The sequence below is a fragment of the Macrosteles quadrilineatus genome, unplaced genomic scaffold (assembly GCF_028750875.1).
Source record: "Macrosteles quadrilineatus isolate MER2022 unplaced genomic scaffold, UCM_ALF_1.0 Scaffold_3__2_contigs__length_128488019, whole genome shotgun sequence".
Classification (NCBI taxonomy): domain Eukaryota; kingdom Metazoa; phylum Arthropoda; class Insecta; order Hemiptera; family Cicadellidae; genus Macrosteles; species Macrosteles quadrilineatus.
This window is the reverse complement of record NW_026542596.1, coordinates 80,794,283-80,810,120: the sequence shown is the minus strand read 5'-3', so window position 1 is coordinate 80,810,120 and position 15,838 is coordinate 80,794,283. Positions and strand designations below refer to the sequence as shown.

General features: G+C 35.9%; 1 protein-coding gene and 1 long non-coding RNA gene across 3 annotated transcripts in view; both read right to left on the bottom strand.

Moving 5' to 3' along the window:
- Positions 1-655: 655 nt before the first annotated feature.
- On the bottom strand, positions 656-1,615 carry LOC128988358 (uncharacterized). Its single transcript, XR_008490367.1, has 2 exons — positions 1,450-1,615; positions 656-766 (listed from the first exon to the last, which is right to left on the bottom strand). It is a non-coding gene; the product is annotated as an uncharacterized LOC128988358 (long non-coding RNA).
- Positions 1,616-4,378: 2,763 nt separating this feature from the next.
- LOC128989942 (phosphoinositide 3-kinase adapter protein 1-like) overlaps positions 4,379-15,838 on the bottom strand; it is a 95,814-nt gene continuing 84,354 nt past the window's right edge. For both annotated transcript variants that reach the window (XM_054412107.1, XM_054412108.1), the window contains 5 exons: positions 10,099-10,292; positions 8,372-8,492; positions 7,564-7,671; positions 6,527-6,621; positions 4,379-5,417 (listed from right to left, as the gene is read on the bottom strand). In XM_054412107.1, coding sequence (XP_054268082.1) covers positions 4,563-5,417; positions 6,527-6,621; positions 7,564-7,671; positions 8,372-8,492; positions 10,099-10,292 — 1,373 coding nt within the window. In that variant the 3' untranslated portion in view covers positions 4,379-4,562. The remainder of the gene's footprint in view (positions 5,418-6,526; positions 6,622-7,563; positions 7,672-8,371; positions 8,493-10,098; positions 10,293-15,838) is intronic.

The window sequence follows — 15,838 nt, the reverse complement described above, 5'->3', positions numbered from 1 at the left end:
AAACCCACTCTAAGCTTGGAATGATGGATAAAAACGGGTCTAGTAGTAGATTAAGCAGGCTCATTTTGGACTTGTTCGGGACTTGCGGACCCAAGCCCAATTTAAGTAGGCTCATATTGGACTTGGCTTAGACTCATATTTTAATTGGTTTTAGCACATGTTGGACTTGGGCAAACAAGCTCACACTGATAAATTAAACAGGCTCAATATGGACTTGTTCGGGACTTGGGGACCCAAGCCCAATTTTAGTAGGCTCATATTGGACTTGGCTTAGACTCATATTGGAATTGGTTTTAGCACATGTTGGACTTGGACAAACAAGCTCACACCTTTAGACTCACTCAGAACTTGGTACGGGTACGAAGTTTTATATACAGTACTTCAATTACTGTCATGATCAGAGATAATAATAATATAATAATAATAATAGGCTATAGTAATAGTAATATAATTTATACCTATTTAACATATACCTAAGCAGTTTCATATCATTCCTATGCTAACTTAGCTCACCCTTTTTCTTAAACATAAAAATAATTAATTTTTTACCAATAAAGATTTACAGTATAATAAAATGAAGCCTATTTATAAGTCTTAAGTGATCTTAAAAAAATATTGGTTATAATTGATCTGTTAGGTTAAGAAATACAAGACATTCACATTTCAAGACAATTTATTAATATAATAAATACAATGCCCACTATCTTCCACTTCACCTTCAACTTCTTTTATGAATCCATCAACTCCACCGCATGCTTCAGAAGATCTATAAAAAAATACAATTGCATTAGAATGATTTGGTTTATTAAAATTCATTATTTAAATAATTTTTTATTTGTTATTAGAATTATTTGATTATTTGGCATTTGTTGGTGTTGCAAACACAGGGTGTTAACTTACTCTCGTTTTTAAAATTGTTATCAAACTTTTATTTCTTACTAGACACAAAAATTGAGTAATTTTCGCGAAGTTTTTTAGCTATAATAGGCGGTTTTTTCTTAGCTATAATGATTACAGCATGTTGTAAAGGAACTTACACTTATCAACAAGGCTACTGAATACACACAACGTAAAATACTGGTTTGGCTTGTTTTTATCTGTTATTTTATTTTATATTTTATCTGATATTTATTATTGTTTTTTTTGGCTGTTTTTATATTGTTTTTGTTTGTTTAGAGGTTTAAGGTTAAACAAAAATTTTGGCACTGTTCTGTTGTAGAGTTCAGCAGTAGATTAGTGTATAGTGAGTGACGTTGTCGATTCAGTGAAGCGCTGAGTATGACAAAGATTAAAGCACAAAAGTTTTAGGCTATAAACAAAATTCTACGAGTTCTTGATGCAATGAAATTAATCGTTTACTTAATTTGGCTTACTTTATCATCATAGACTAACCAACACAAGTATATTTTTTATTAATGCTTAATTTTATAAGAGGAGTGTAAATCTTACCTTTACAGGATTCCCTTAGTTCTTCTCCGCTTCGTCTTGGTATCAAAACTATAAACAAAACTCACGACTAGCAACGAAACGAGTAACTCACAACACAACACCAAATTATAAGTGAGAACTGACCAAGAGAACTGACAACACTGAGAGTGAGGAAGTCTAAATCCAACAAAAACTAGGAGGATTAAACATTAAGGAGAGGACACGCTGTAGTTTCGTTGAAGCCAGCGTACTGGTGGGGTGGGGGGGAGGCAGCGCTACTCTCCCGCCCCCTCTCATACTGCGTTGTATGCGTTACTGGAAGATTTGGTAACAGAAATATCAATTAACTATTTAACACTTAGACTACATCATGCTACGAAAATTAAAAACTTAAATTCTAACCATAATATTAGAATATAAAATAAGTTTTAATCCTTTAAAAGAATGATAAACGCACTTTGGCGTCAGAAGACGCGATGATAGTTGAACATTTTACACTTTTTACTTGAAGTTTCTTTGGGCAAACAGATCAAATATAGTTCAATATGATATTAAAAATCTAGAATTTGATTGCCAAGAAATTGTTTTACTTTTTATGTTTGTAATTTAATTGTAACGGCTGTTGGTGTAAAAAAAAGTTAGAGCGGCTTTACATTTTTTCTTAACTTTAGCTATTTAAAATCACCTGCCTAGCACATAAATCCCTTAAAACTAGTAAAACATAGTATTAAAAAATTGAGAGAACTATGAAAAATGCAAATTTAAAATGTATTTCACCACCCGAATTAAATTTTTCATTTTAATCTATATAATTAGTAAGATTGTTTTATAGACTGGAAAAATTAAAAAAGATTTATTGTAATTATTTTTCTAAAAACCACTCTTAAATATAGGTAAATATATATTTTTTATTTCGCGAAACTATTAAGGAATACGAATAAATTGTTAATTTGTATAGATACATCATATTTTTTTCAAAAACGTAATTAATGTAATGATGTGTTCTAAGAAGTCCAGGCCAATTCTTTCAACTTTGATCTTCAGTAATAAATAATAAACAATAGTGTTTATAGAAATGATTGACACCGTTCGATAGGAAATTTAATTTACTTTAAGAATGCCATCGGTGAATAACACAGGTGTTTTAGTCTAGCGACAATTTTAATTCGAAACAGCGCGCGTCGCGTTTTTCCCTATCTCTCCCATGTTATAGCCGCGGCTTTTTGCCACCCTACGGCTCCGCGTGCCCCTCTAGTGTTCTGCTAAAGCTGGCTTCACCGCAACATGTGTATTCCTATTCGCGTGCCCTCTCCTTAATGTTTAATCCTCCTAGAACAAAAATGGTGGTTCAGCACAAAGAAACAGGTTTTAGGAGCGTGTTGTGGGTAGGTGTGGAGGGAAAATTCTTTTGTCATATGGCACTGCTCACTTTAGACTCACATGAACAAGCTTGTCGTGGGTCTGGTTGGGTGTTTAAATTGTGGACTTGGCCAACCAGGTTATATATGTAAATAAAGCAAGTTTAGTTTTGGCTCATTGGCACAAGTTCACTTAACCAAAGCTGTTTTAAATTTGCAGTGGGTTCCAAACTCCAAGTTTGTCATACCAATTCAGAAATATGTAAAAGCCAAGTTTAGTCCAAGCTCACGTGCTGTCTGGGTGAGTTCATTCCACCTATTACATAGTTCCGAAAATTTGTAGGAAGCAAAGTTGGCTCACATCAACTAATGAAATGTTTGTGGTGGTTTGCATGACCTCAATCGACTAACCTAACCTCAGTAACAAAGATATACAGATCATCCCACGCCATTTTACACTAATCCTTCACTCATATTTGGGTTAAAGTATGCACCGATGTGGCGTCCCCATCTCAATTGGGAATACTCAAAAATGGAGTTATGGTGAATATGAGGGTTAAATCATTTTAAGAAAATGTTCTGGCTTTGATCTCCTGGCCACTGATATATTAAAAATACCATCAGACCTACGGTTATATGTAAAAGTATAAGAACCTTGTAAAAAATTGGTTTTCAATTACAGTCGAACCTAGTTAGTTCGAACCTCGGTAAAACAAATTCCTAGATAAGAAGATTTTTCATCTTACCTCTATAAGACAAAATTATCATGATATTAACCTCTAACAAACAGCAACTTGTCTCAACACGAAACCCCCACCCATCTCTCTTCCTTCCTCAGTATCCTTTATAGAGGTTATCTGAGAGCAAGGAGAAACCTCTATAAGACGAATAAAGGCAGTATTTAACCTCGATAAAACAAACAAACCTCTTTATTAAGAATACCTCAATGATACAAATTTGTCCCCTACCCCTTTTGTAATTCGTCTTATAGAGGTTCGACTGTATTTATACTTACCTATACTAGTTACATAACTGTGTTAAAACCGTCCTTTGTTTTAAGTTCATTTTGGTGGGTAGCTGAGTGGTTATAGTGCTCGCCTAGTAATCAAAAGGTCGCCGGTTCGATCCTGAGAAAAGTTAGTAGCTTTTTGATGGTTCGAAACTGGACCCAGCTGTTCCTGATCATTGGGCTTTAAATAAATGATCCTGACTAATGAAACCGCTGATCTTAGTCAGTAACAAAGCTACACAGGTCATCCACCACACCATTCTACACTCATCCTTCACTCATATTTGGGTTAAAATATGCACCTAGGTGGCGCCCCCATCTCAATAATTGATTGATTGATTGATTGGTGATGCTAAGTTCATCTTATGTTATAGCGTTATAGGTACTATGTTTTTTACTGTATGCAACTTTATAATGTTAAGAGCATGACCCTTTTTGTGATCCAATTTTTAATTCTGTATGACCATGACCAACTCTATTTCTTATTTGAAATACTAGAATTTATCATATTGGTATTAAGACAGCAAAAATATAAAAGTAACATGTAAAAGGTGGAAAAGTACATTTTTTAATCATTTTCATATAAAGAATTTTTTAAACATACATTAGCTATATTACAAGGAACATAAATACATTGTGAATACTAATAAACTTTGTATAAAAATAAAACTCGACGACTAGCCTATATACAATTGTACTTAGGAAACAAAAGTGGTGCAATGTGCTGGAATACTGTACAAAATATTTACATTGACAAAAACAAATACTTAGGTAGATACATTTCCGCATGCAGGTCGAGGAGGGATTGGTGGAGAAGTGACATTCACGTAGTCGGGAAGTTCAAACACAACCTCAGTGTCGGCTTCGTCCAATAAATGTTCACAAGTATCGTCAATCTCATCATCTAACACATTGAAATTGTGCTCATTCTCTATAAAGTTCACCATATTTTTCACAAAGCCATTTTCATTCTCCTCTTCAAAAGTCAATTTATCATCAAGAGAGTCTTCTTTTATTTCTGATCCGTTTAAGTGGTTATTTTCCGATGAATCAGGTGAATCAACAGAGTTTGACAGAGTTTGAACAGAGTCCATCTGTTGAGTTTGACTAGAGTTACAAAGAGTATCTTGACTTTGTTCAGAACTTTCTGATGCTTTCTTGGCATCTTCATCGCTCTCAATGATGATCAATCTTTCGGGAAGTTTTTCTTCATTTCTCACTACGTTCTCATTACTAGTGGCAATTTCAGCAGTTTCTTCTTTCTTCACAGATCCCGGAGGTAAGGGAAGCTTCTTCACCTGAGCGTACATTGGCTCTGTCTGATTCCCGCAGGTATCGCAAGGGATGCTGTGGACATCAACCATTGTTATTTCTTTATCGACTAAAGATGTTGACAGCGTTTCTTCAAGAGATTTTGGATTTTCATCCACTTCTTCTACTATTGTTGTTTCTTGGATCAAAGAGTTACTTCTGTGCAAAAAGCAAGGTTTGGGTCCTGAACCTGATGATTCTAGAAGCTTGTGTTTCTCATCTACTTCATGTTCCTTGGTGAAGTCTCTTTGTGGAATCTCCATGTAGAGTCTCCCAGCCAACATTTTTGACCTCAAATCGTTCTTTGAGCCCTGAAACAAGGAAATAACTATAATTATAATAAGTTATAATATAACGGTACTAGTTAATTCATTGACTATTGTTACTATAGTATTGCAAATTTAACTTTAGTATTTCAGTAACTTTCACAATGAAAGAAACTTAAAAGTGTTATTGAGCAAAAGTTATATCTGTGGCCCAAATAGAATTAGCTATCTTACAACAAAAATAAACATAACTGAAGAAAAGGAATTAAGTTATCAAGGGCAGTGCTCGATTTGCGGAGGAATGCGGTAGAACGGAGTTCCGCTACCTCTCTTTTGGAAAGATAAAAGATTGGTATAAATGAGTTCATATTAAACAGATTACAGTTCTGGTACCTCATTTTTTACAAATTGAGCACTGATAATTTGTGTAATGTACAACTATATGAGATGTTAGAAGTACTAGTGTCCCTGTTGCTCGAATTCGAGCAATTGCTAAGTATTACAGGCGTTATTTTAAAACAAATTTCAACCAAGTCAGCAAATGTTTGTAGCAAACTGTTAAATTAGCAAACTTATTGACTGTTTACAATTAACATATGCTCTTCTTCTCACTTTTGATTTCTGACAACAGCTGGAGTTTCATAACAATTTTTGTTTTAAATGTTAATCTTATGGAGAAATACGAAACTTTAAAGGGCTCCAGGGCTTCACTCTCTCATTATTTCCCTAAAAAGAAAGTTTCCTGCACAACTTCAAGTTACGCTTTTTCCAATGACACCAAAAACATGACAATCGGTTCAGTAGTTTCGGAGGAGTAATTGTCACAAAAAATCTGCTTGCGTATTAAATAAGTATATAGATATAGATATAGATATAGATATAGATATTCTGAGCAACAATGGTCTTCAATTTTAGTGGAAAAGGTCAAATGACTTTGCTTGCCGACAAATAGAGATGAGGACCTCCCTTTCAAACCAATTAAGAGGAACTTTTGCTATGCTTAAATTTTCGTACTCTACATACTGGGTTAAATTTGATGAAAAAAATATCAAACATACACTTAGAGAGGTATTAAGTGTCATGCACGCTACAACAAGCCTTCTAAGCTTGAACTAATGTAACATGTGTCCTGTAACAAATCTGATCTACTTTACCTCAGAGGTCTTCCTGTCGTCAGAGTCGGAATGAGTCCCAGAGTCTCCTAGACTGGAGCCACTTCCTGTACTCATGCGGCCAGAAGACGTGGAACCTTACATGAAACAAAACATCAAGTTAGTCATGTCGCAGTGAGACAATTTTTAGTAATAAGATTTTTAGTAGTAAGGAAATATTTCAATTTTTTAGTTTAACTGGTAATTAAAGAGAAATTTTTCCAAACCAACTTTGGTAAAACGGTAAAATTACTATCCTAAATGAAAAAGCCAAGAAAATCCATCAGGAAATCACTATAGATTTAATAAACCTTAACATGTATATCTGTTTCACATGTTACAATGCAATGAATATTTTTCATTTATAAAGTAAACATAAAAATTAAGACTGTTTTGAAAAATGAAAATCCTATGTACACGTTATATTGTGAGAATTAACTCCATCACACAGACTGTAGTTATTTTATCTTGCAAGTTGCAGGTACAGCAGCTGAAGCCACAATGCACTTCATCAGAAATTTGTTGAATTATTGCAAACCCCAATGAGTTGTTTGATTAAAAGACCTTAAATATCCAGGCATCTGAGAAATGCCTGTAGTCTACCAAGGGCCAATCAGTTCTTCCTCGGGAACTTGACTCTCTTACCAGATTACCAAGAGTTGTCCTTCTTACCTCGGAGAGCTCCTCATTGTCAATGAACAGGTGATCAGCTGTTTCCTCTGCTATATCACATTCCCTAGAGTGGCATCATACAAACCTATACGTTGCAGATGTTTTCTAAACTGACTGTGTTCGGTAATCAGTACTACTGTTTGTCCAATTCTTCGCATATCCAGCCTCAGAATATCCGAGGCGACCCGCTTTAAGGCGTGTGAAGAGTGAGTTTACTTACTCTTAGAAGGGGCACTTCAGCCTATCGCCTTTGGTGTGTTTCACAGGCTCATTTGTGTTTTTCTCAGACTGTGGTATACCAGAGCTATTTGATAAATAAAATCATCTAAGATTTGATGTACATATTTAACATGTAATGTGATACATACTGCAGGAGGATTGAAGGCTAAGGCTGCTAGCAGGGCGGTGAGACACGGCTGCTGAGCTGCTACAACTGCTAGCAGACTGTGGTTTGGTCTTGCACTCTCCTGTACAATCTGATAAACATAGAGTTAGTCAACACTTAAGACACAGGATTATAATACAAATCTGGGAACTTATAAACTACACGGGCTATTTGATAAAACAGGGTACGAAATGATTACTCTCAAGTACTTGATAATAAGTAGGAAGTAGTAAACTGAATGGATTTAATATAAAAAAAAACTAGAAACATAATTTTACTAAGATTACTGTACCATTAAGAGCAGGGTAAACCCATTGACTAAAACAGGACAATTGCAAAATATTTGTCAATTTGCAACAACAAACTTAAATTCAACTTTTTGAGAGGTCTGATTGAGGTTTTTACCGTAATGTTATATAACTACTCGTTAAGTAAACCTTAGACCATAAGACCAAAATTCTACTACTGCACTATACTGTTCCGTATGTCTATTTCTGTTAATCCTGTGTGTTTTAGGGATCATCAATGTTAGTTACCTCCTGTTACTAAAGATTTTATTAAATAAGCATCAATGTAAAAAGTTAGTGGTAGTAGCCTACTCTCAATATAATGAAACGTTCAACTCGACTACTCAGAAATATATCAGGAACAGACAAAACTCTTCTGTTTATGGTTCCCTTGGTGTTTACAGGATGGATAATTCTTGCTTGAAAAATATATGTCAGTCTAACAGACTGGTTAGAACAGGTTAAGAATAGATGTTTTGTACTGTAATCTGTCTCTATACTCACTTTTGTTTTTCCCTCTGGTGAAAAATTTCCTGATCCTCTCAAAAGGAGTGGCTCTCTTCATGTTGTCCTTCATTTGTTGCTGAATCCTTTCATACTCTTCTCTCATTTCATTCAGCTGTTTCTGTAAAATTTAAAAAAATATTCAAGACATTGGGACACTTGCACAGATTGAAAATAATAAAGGTAATCGTAATGGAAATTTTCTAAAGGACTACTTAAAACTAACTTTCCATTTGCAAACGTTATCATGCATCTTAAAAAATCTTCACACCAACGTCGACAGACGTCTTATTACGTCTTCGTAAGACGTCACTGACTCGCTCTTGGTGTTATTTAAAGGAGCATGTTCACATCGCCGTCTTAATACTATCAACCTGGGCTGTCACCATCACCCTCCAGGATGTCATTACATCATTACATCATTCATTAGATGGTGAAATTCATCAAATTGATTACTTCTTCGATCATCCGATGGATCACAGAGAAGTAAGGTACAAAGGAAACACGACATAGACGAATAAATATCATTTCACACTAATGGGACAACTGTAAGCTTTCAGCTCTGGTATGTTGGGGTGGAAATTTACTTGTGATGAGCAAGGAAGAGCCCGAACGGCAAGCCCTGTGCGGGAATTCCTTTTGCACAGGGCACAGGGTCTTTCTCCGCCGTGAGCGGATTACATGAGGGCAAGGGGTAGCGGTGCGGGAACTTTCTCTAGACGCCACTTTAAGTGTACCATGGAGTGTTTCCTCTGTTCCTTACTTCTCTGTGGATGGGTCCATTTAGATCTTTGGGATGCTGGATATAACATCATCAGATTTTCGTCACTATCACTGCTATCACTGCGTACAGTTTAGGAGGGGGTAATGATAATAGTCCATGGCAGGGTGAATGCAGGATCGCACCAAGGTATTTAATAGGACAACATTCCAGGATCTACTATGGGCACGAGGTATGATCTTTATTTTTGAGCAGTTGGAGTGTGGTGCTGGCAGCGGTGGTAGCTGGCTTTGTAGCCAGACGTAGCAAGTGGTGTGAACAGTATGCGGGCGATGTATTAATACACCAAAGATGATGGTGACGCCGGTGTGAACAGGCGTATAATTTGCTTGATAAATCACTGTAGCAGAAATTAATAATCCTACTAAACGGGTTAAACAAATTTTTAAGAGAATGAGAGCTTATATAAAGTTGGTTTGGCATTTTTACCAACAGAGAGGTGGACATTTAGAGTTCAAACCCACAACATTACATGAGCATGTTTGCTGTGAATATGTAATAATAGCACCACCACTGACAATCGCCACCACTCTAGGATTTGCAACAATCGCCACCAGTTTTTACATGGCTGGTTGAGTCATCAGCCCAGTACCCCAGTTCGACAGTTATCATCTTTGGGACGGCAACCATTTTGTACTGATTTTATAAACAATTTAGAAGAAGCAATAGAACTTTAGAACGCCAACAAGAGGCCTCCCGAAACTTGGACGGTTTGCCACTGTCATTCGATAAGTTAATCAGATCTTAATACTGCTTCTTTGCTAGGTAGCTTCAGATTGTCTCAAAATCCGTCACATTTCCACATCTTCTACTGCTAGATGACAGTTCAACGCATATTAACTTTACAACTGTCACTTTGTAAATTACGTCTAAAAATTGTGCTAGGAAGACCTAATTACAACAAACATCTAGGCCTACTCCATGAAAACTTGACTCTAGACCATACCTGCTTTTCCTTAAAGGACTGTTGTACATCATGCCTGTTCTGCCAGTTTTCTACAAGTTTTTCAACCTCAGCGATGGTGAACACATTGTTCTTAAAGTCGTTGATGATCTCCGCAAGCTCGTCCTGCGCACTGGTACTTGACGACTTCCCACTGTTGCTGCTGTGGCTGCTGTTTCTGTGTCGGTTTACATTACCTGCAGAAAACATATGAATGTAATTTAGCATCAAGAGCTAACGTTCAATAAAAAAGTTTGATTCAATCTTTTAAACATAAAAAATTCCTTGTACTTACAATTCTGTGGTTTAGAATTTGAACCCTTGCAATTATTTTTACGTGGGATCTTGTTTTTAATTGATTTAACTGGCAATATTACCTAGGTCTTGATAGAAGAGTGGTCATAAAGTAGTAGTGCTTGCCTACAAATATGAAAATAGCCCGATTGAACCTGTGGGATTTATTCTGGACCAAGTTGCAATTTTATTTATTGTGTTATATAATGCTTTCTAACAACAGGTTGACATTAGTAACAAGAGTAGGGCTTAGAACTTTCTTTTACTAAAAGAAAGAAAAGTTCCGCTGACATTAAGACCTTGTTAAATCAAAGATTTTTAAGTCTAATCTCCATACACCTTAGACCGATTTGCAACAAATACAAATATATATTTTAAAATATGCATTTTTAGTAGTACTGTACTATTGCCTTTATAGCCCAGTCAATCTAGGTAAAAATCATGCAAACCCGGAAATGCGAGATATAAAGCTGAATTTTGGCACAGATGTTCTTTATGATATCCTTGACCATATCCTAAAAGTCCCCTACCGTCCCCTGTTTGCTTCTTCCGGTATAAAGAAAATACCCCTGCCGCAGCAAACCTGCCGACTAAGCGAATTTCCATTTGTCTTAATTGATTTCAATTAAATATATTTTAATAACATTAGGTTTAACGAGTACCTAGGTTTGCTGCTACAAGGATACTAATAAAGTGTGTTTTTTTGTAAAATATTGATAGCTTAGTACAAAATAAATAAATTTGATCGAAATACAAAATATATCCATAAACAAGCAAACTACAACATTTTACAATATTCTCCATAAGAATAACATGGGAATTTTAAATTTACAATTTTTTAATTTTCTCCGTTACTATTTACCGAACAAAAATACTTTTATATACTAAATTAATTGTTTTTTTAAGCTCTTTAAAAAGGTCTAAAGAGATATTGGGAAATTTTGTGTTTTGAGGGTCAAAAGTGAGAAAAACCAATTTTTACCCCATAAAACCCCCCGTAAAGCCCCGTTCCCATGGTCCGATCATGCTGGTTAGCGAACTCATTCAAGTTTATCCCGCTTTACACCTTTAAACCAAATTTCATCAAAATCGGACAAAAATTACTCAAGTTATCGCGTTCACGGACGTATATATATATATATATATATATATATAAGTCTATATATATATATATATATATATATATACATATATAAAAATTTGAACGAATTGTGTTTTTGGCCTCTGGGGACATCAAAATGAACAAGTAAATCGGTCCCGGGTCTAGGTCTTACCGTGCCACCTACGGTAATAGCTACTTCCCTATAGGGAAATTCGCTAAAAGGGGGGGAGGGGGGCGAATATTACTTAAACCAGTGTTATATAGTCAATGCTTAAACGCGCAATGCTTGAGATCGGTAAGATATACAGATATACGAAAAACGGATTTAGATGCAGTAAAATGTGTCCGTCAATAAAAGGTCATGAGGTTAAGTGTGATACCTGTGACCGTTTAACATTAAATCTAATTAATTATTTTTTTTACCTACTTTTTTTAGCTTGAAATTATGTTATAATGATATAATTCGTGTGTTATTTCTTAATGTAAAAATGTAAAAGCTCTTAAACATTTGAATAAAGTACACACAACTTATAGGCTATAATCGGTTTAGTGTTGAAGCCGGATTCCGGCACGGTGCGATGTCAGCGGTCGCGGTGCGGATGCGGTAGAGACACAACCATCGCTCACAAGATTCAACGCGTTCGGCGCGCAACGATCTCTGACGGCGCGTCGTGCATGCACCCTTGTAGCCTACATGTCTACAACCTATAACTGCACCTGCACCCTGCAACGAGACCTTTGGAGGAAAAACCGCCACCACCACGCAGTGCTGAATCTGAACACTCATCCGAATCGTACAGAGCATAGCCGAAACGTACGCGGCAAGTCGTCTGTCACTGTTGCTGTCAAAATGCCCGAGTTATTTCCTCATTTAAAATAGGTCAAACATTAAAATGTTATGTTCCTGTTACCAAGGTGAAGGAGATTGTAAATAGAACTATGTAAATAAATGTGAATGTTATTGTTGAATTATTTGTAGAAGAAATAATTTTTAATGATCTTCAGTTATTTAACATCGGGCATAAATTACTATATTCTTGTTCATAGCTCTATATAGGCCTATCTGTATATTTAGAATGGCATAAAATAAAAATTGTTTCTCCCTTTATTTTTATTATTTAATAATTCATTGAAATTACGAGTAACATAGTTACAATATTAATTTAATTAATATTTATTAATTATTTATTTGATCAATAAATTTAGATAATACTACGGTTAGAAAAACGAACATAAATTAGAATAAGGTAGCCTATATGTTTGAAAAAAGTATTACTGACTTGTTAGCATTGTGTATACAAAATAAAAAAAATATATTTCCACATATTGCATTCAACTATGGAGTATGTTTCAACATTTATTTAGAATGTTTGCATAAATATAGGTAGATTGATTTCCACAATTTATTTTCCAGGATATAAAGGAGAATTTTTTTATAATTACTTTATATTATATATTAAAAAGATCGAAGGATTACTTTGAAGGTATTTGAAACCTTCAATAATAATTAGTCTAGTAATCATTCATAAATAATAATTAATTACATCATTAAACGCCTACTCAGTTCCTATTAGTGAGAGGGGTCGGGATTGGAAGAAATCGCTCCGATGCTCCGTTCCGATTTTCCGCTGTGCCGTTTCCAGACAGACGATACAAGGGGTTCTAAAAGACCTCGGCTATTTTCGGTATGGTTCGGAAGCGTTCGGCTTGGCCCGGAAGTGGTTGGGGGTGGTTGGCCCGGAAGTGGACCCTGCCTGCGTTCATTGTTGATTGATGGAATGATTGATTTAGCGGAGTGTCCGTTCTGTTTACACCCAGTACGTGCGTTTTGTCAATCTTTCGCGTTTAATGCGTGCGTTTCTTTTGAAGTAATGTTAGTGTACTTTCAGATTGGTTGTATTTTTTGTATTTAATATGGAAATAGATTGTTTTTTGTGTGCCCATGGCTTTGGTACTGCTCATGATTCTAATAACACACTGAAAATTGTAAGCGTAACTGAGAAAGGTGTAGTAGGACTTAAAAGTGCAAGTGAAAATCGCAGAGATGGCTTACATGACAAGTTCAGTACACTTACAGAACTAAAGGTTCATGATGTTTGCCGAAAGAACTATACTAGACCTACAAGCATTAATAAGTATATATCTAAACATGTTGGAAGTGAAGTTTCAAGTGAACAGTCAATCTCGTATAGAACAAGATCTACAGAAGTTGAAGGTTTCGATATTAAAACTCATTGTTTATTCTGTGCTAAGCATATAGATTTCCAAGCAATAAAAAAACTTCCTTTAAATTATAGGAATACAGCTCATCACGTTGAAACATTGACAGTGCAGACTAGAATTCTCGACATTGCTTGCATGCGTGGTGATGATTGGAGCAGAGAAGTAGACGCACGGGTCCGTGCAGCCAGTGATCTAGTTGCTGCTGAGGCCATTTACCATGGCAACTGTTTATCTAAGTTTTTTAAGTTAAATAAAACTACGAAGTTCAATGATAATTATTACAAACATGATGCCTTTTTAAAGTTGTGTAATTGGTTAAATGAAAACGACGAGTGTCAGTGCAGTTTAGGAGAACTTTCAGATATCATGGACACCTTTTTAGACGGAAAAGATGGATATACGACTAAACATCTAAAAAACAAACTTAATGACTATTACGGCTCTAATGTAATAATTACTGACCTACCTGGGCGCAGTACAATAATCAGCTTCCGAATGGCAACACATAGAATTTTACAAGACATGTGGCATGAAGACAGAAAATCCAATCCCGAAGAAGAGAAACTGAGGATAGTTTCTGCAGCTGCGGAAATAATTAGATCAGATATTCGTGGTTTCGTTCACAATCTCCGTGAGTATTCTGCATTGCACCCTGATTGCATAGATACACAAAAATTGACGTCTTCAATACCACAGTCCCTTAAAGTATTTCTTAATGTTGTAGTTAAACATAAGGGCACAAATAAAGAAAATATTGAACTAAAAAAAGCTGCGATAAGCCATGCTATTATAAGTGCATGCAGGCCACGCTCTTTCTTATCGCCTCTTTTGATTGGTTTGAGCATGTATGTCCATAACCACTATGGTTCTAGGCTTTTGGTTGATATTCTAAATAGACTTGGTTTTGGAGCAAGCTATACTGAAGTACAGCGTTATGAGTACTCACTTATGGTACAAAACACGGTAGACAGTTCCTCAAAAAGCTGCATTCAGTTTGTATATGATAACGCGGATGTAAACATCCGAACACTAGATGGAAAAAATACCTTTCACGCAATGGGAGGTATTATATGTTCTACTCCTCAAAATACGACTAAGCCTAGCAACGTCACACGAATCTTATCAGTTCCAACAGCTGCAGAAATAGCTACAAAGGGCTCCATTCAGATTTCTTGGTATAAAAAACCTGCAACATCAGGTCTGAAAAGTAAAGTTATAAAAGAAATATCTTCACCATCTGACCCCAAAAATGAAAATCTTAGTACATCCATCGATGTTTTATGGATGGTGGGCTCTTGGAAAAGGCTGTGTCCTAGGCCGTCTTGGAATGGTTATATGCAAGGAGCATTTCAAGGATCTGGTTTTGGGGTGAAAAGCAGCATAGAACCAGTTCCTTTTATCAACCTTGATCCAAGCAACTTGAGCACGATCCATACGGCATTACAATTTGCAGCTGAACAATGTAGAAAAAATGGCCAACAAAGTTGCTTTGTGACATTTGACCAGCCTCTGTATGCAAAAGCTGTGGATATCATTGCCTCAATTCCAGACTCAAAAAGTACTCTTGACAAAGTTATAATCAGATTAGGTGGTTTTCACCTTTTAATGTCTTTTTTGGGAGCCGTAGGCTACATAATGAGTGGTAGTGGTCTTGAAGAGATTTGGATGGAAATTTATGCAAAATCTTCAATCCCACATATGATAACTGGGCATGCTTATGCTAGAGCACTGCGGGCTCACTTTTTGACACAGTTGGCGCTGGGAATTATTCTTCTTGAGATGGTAGACAAAGTACCAGAGGAGGACTTGCTTGTACTTAAAAAACTCCACTCTGACTTCCTCACAAATGAGACTAAGGTTGAAGATGTTAGTGCTTCAAAATCACTGCTAAGACTAGAAACAGCATTAAACCAAACATGTGATGAAGAAGAAACTCGTAGTCGCACAGGAAAATTGTGGGTGCTATATTTTAGATTAATTTCTCTAATACGCCTTTACATAAGATCGGAGCGTACTGGTGACTTTATGCTTCATATATCTTGCATCAAAGCAATGCTTCCGTACTTCCATTCCTCAGGACACCTCCAGTATGCAAAATATGCGCACCACTATGTCCAGGAAATG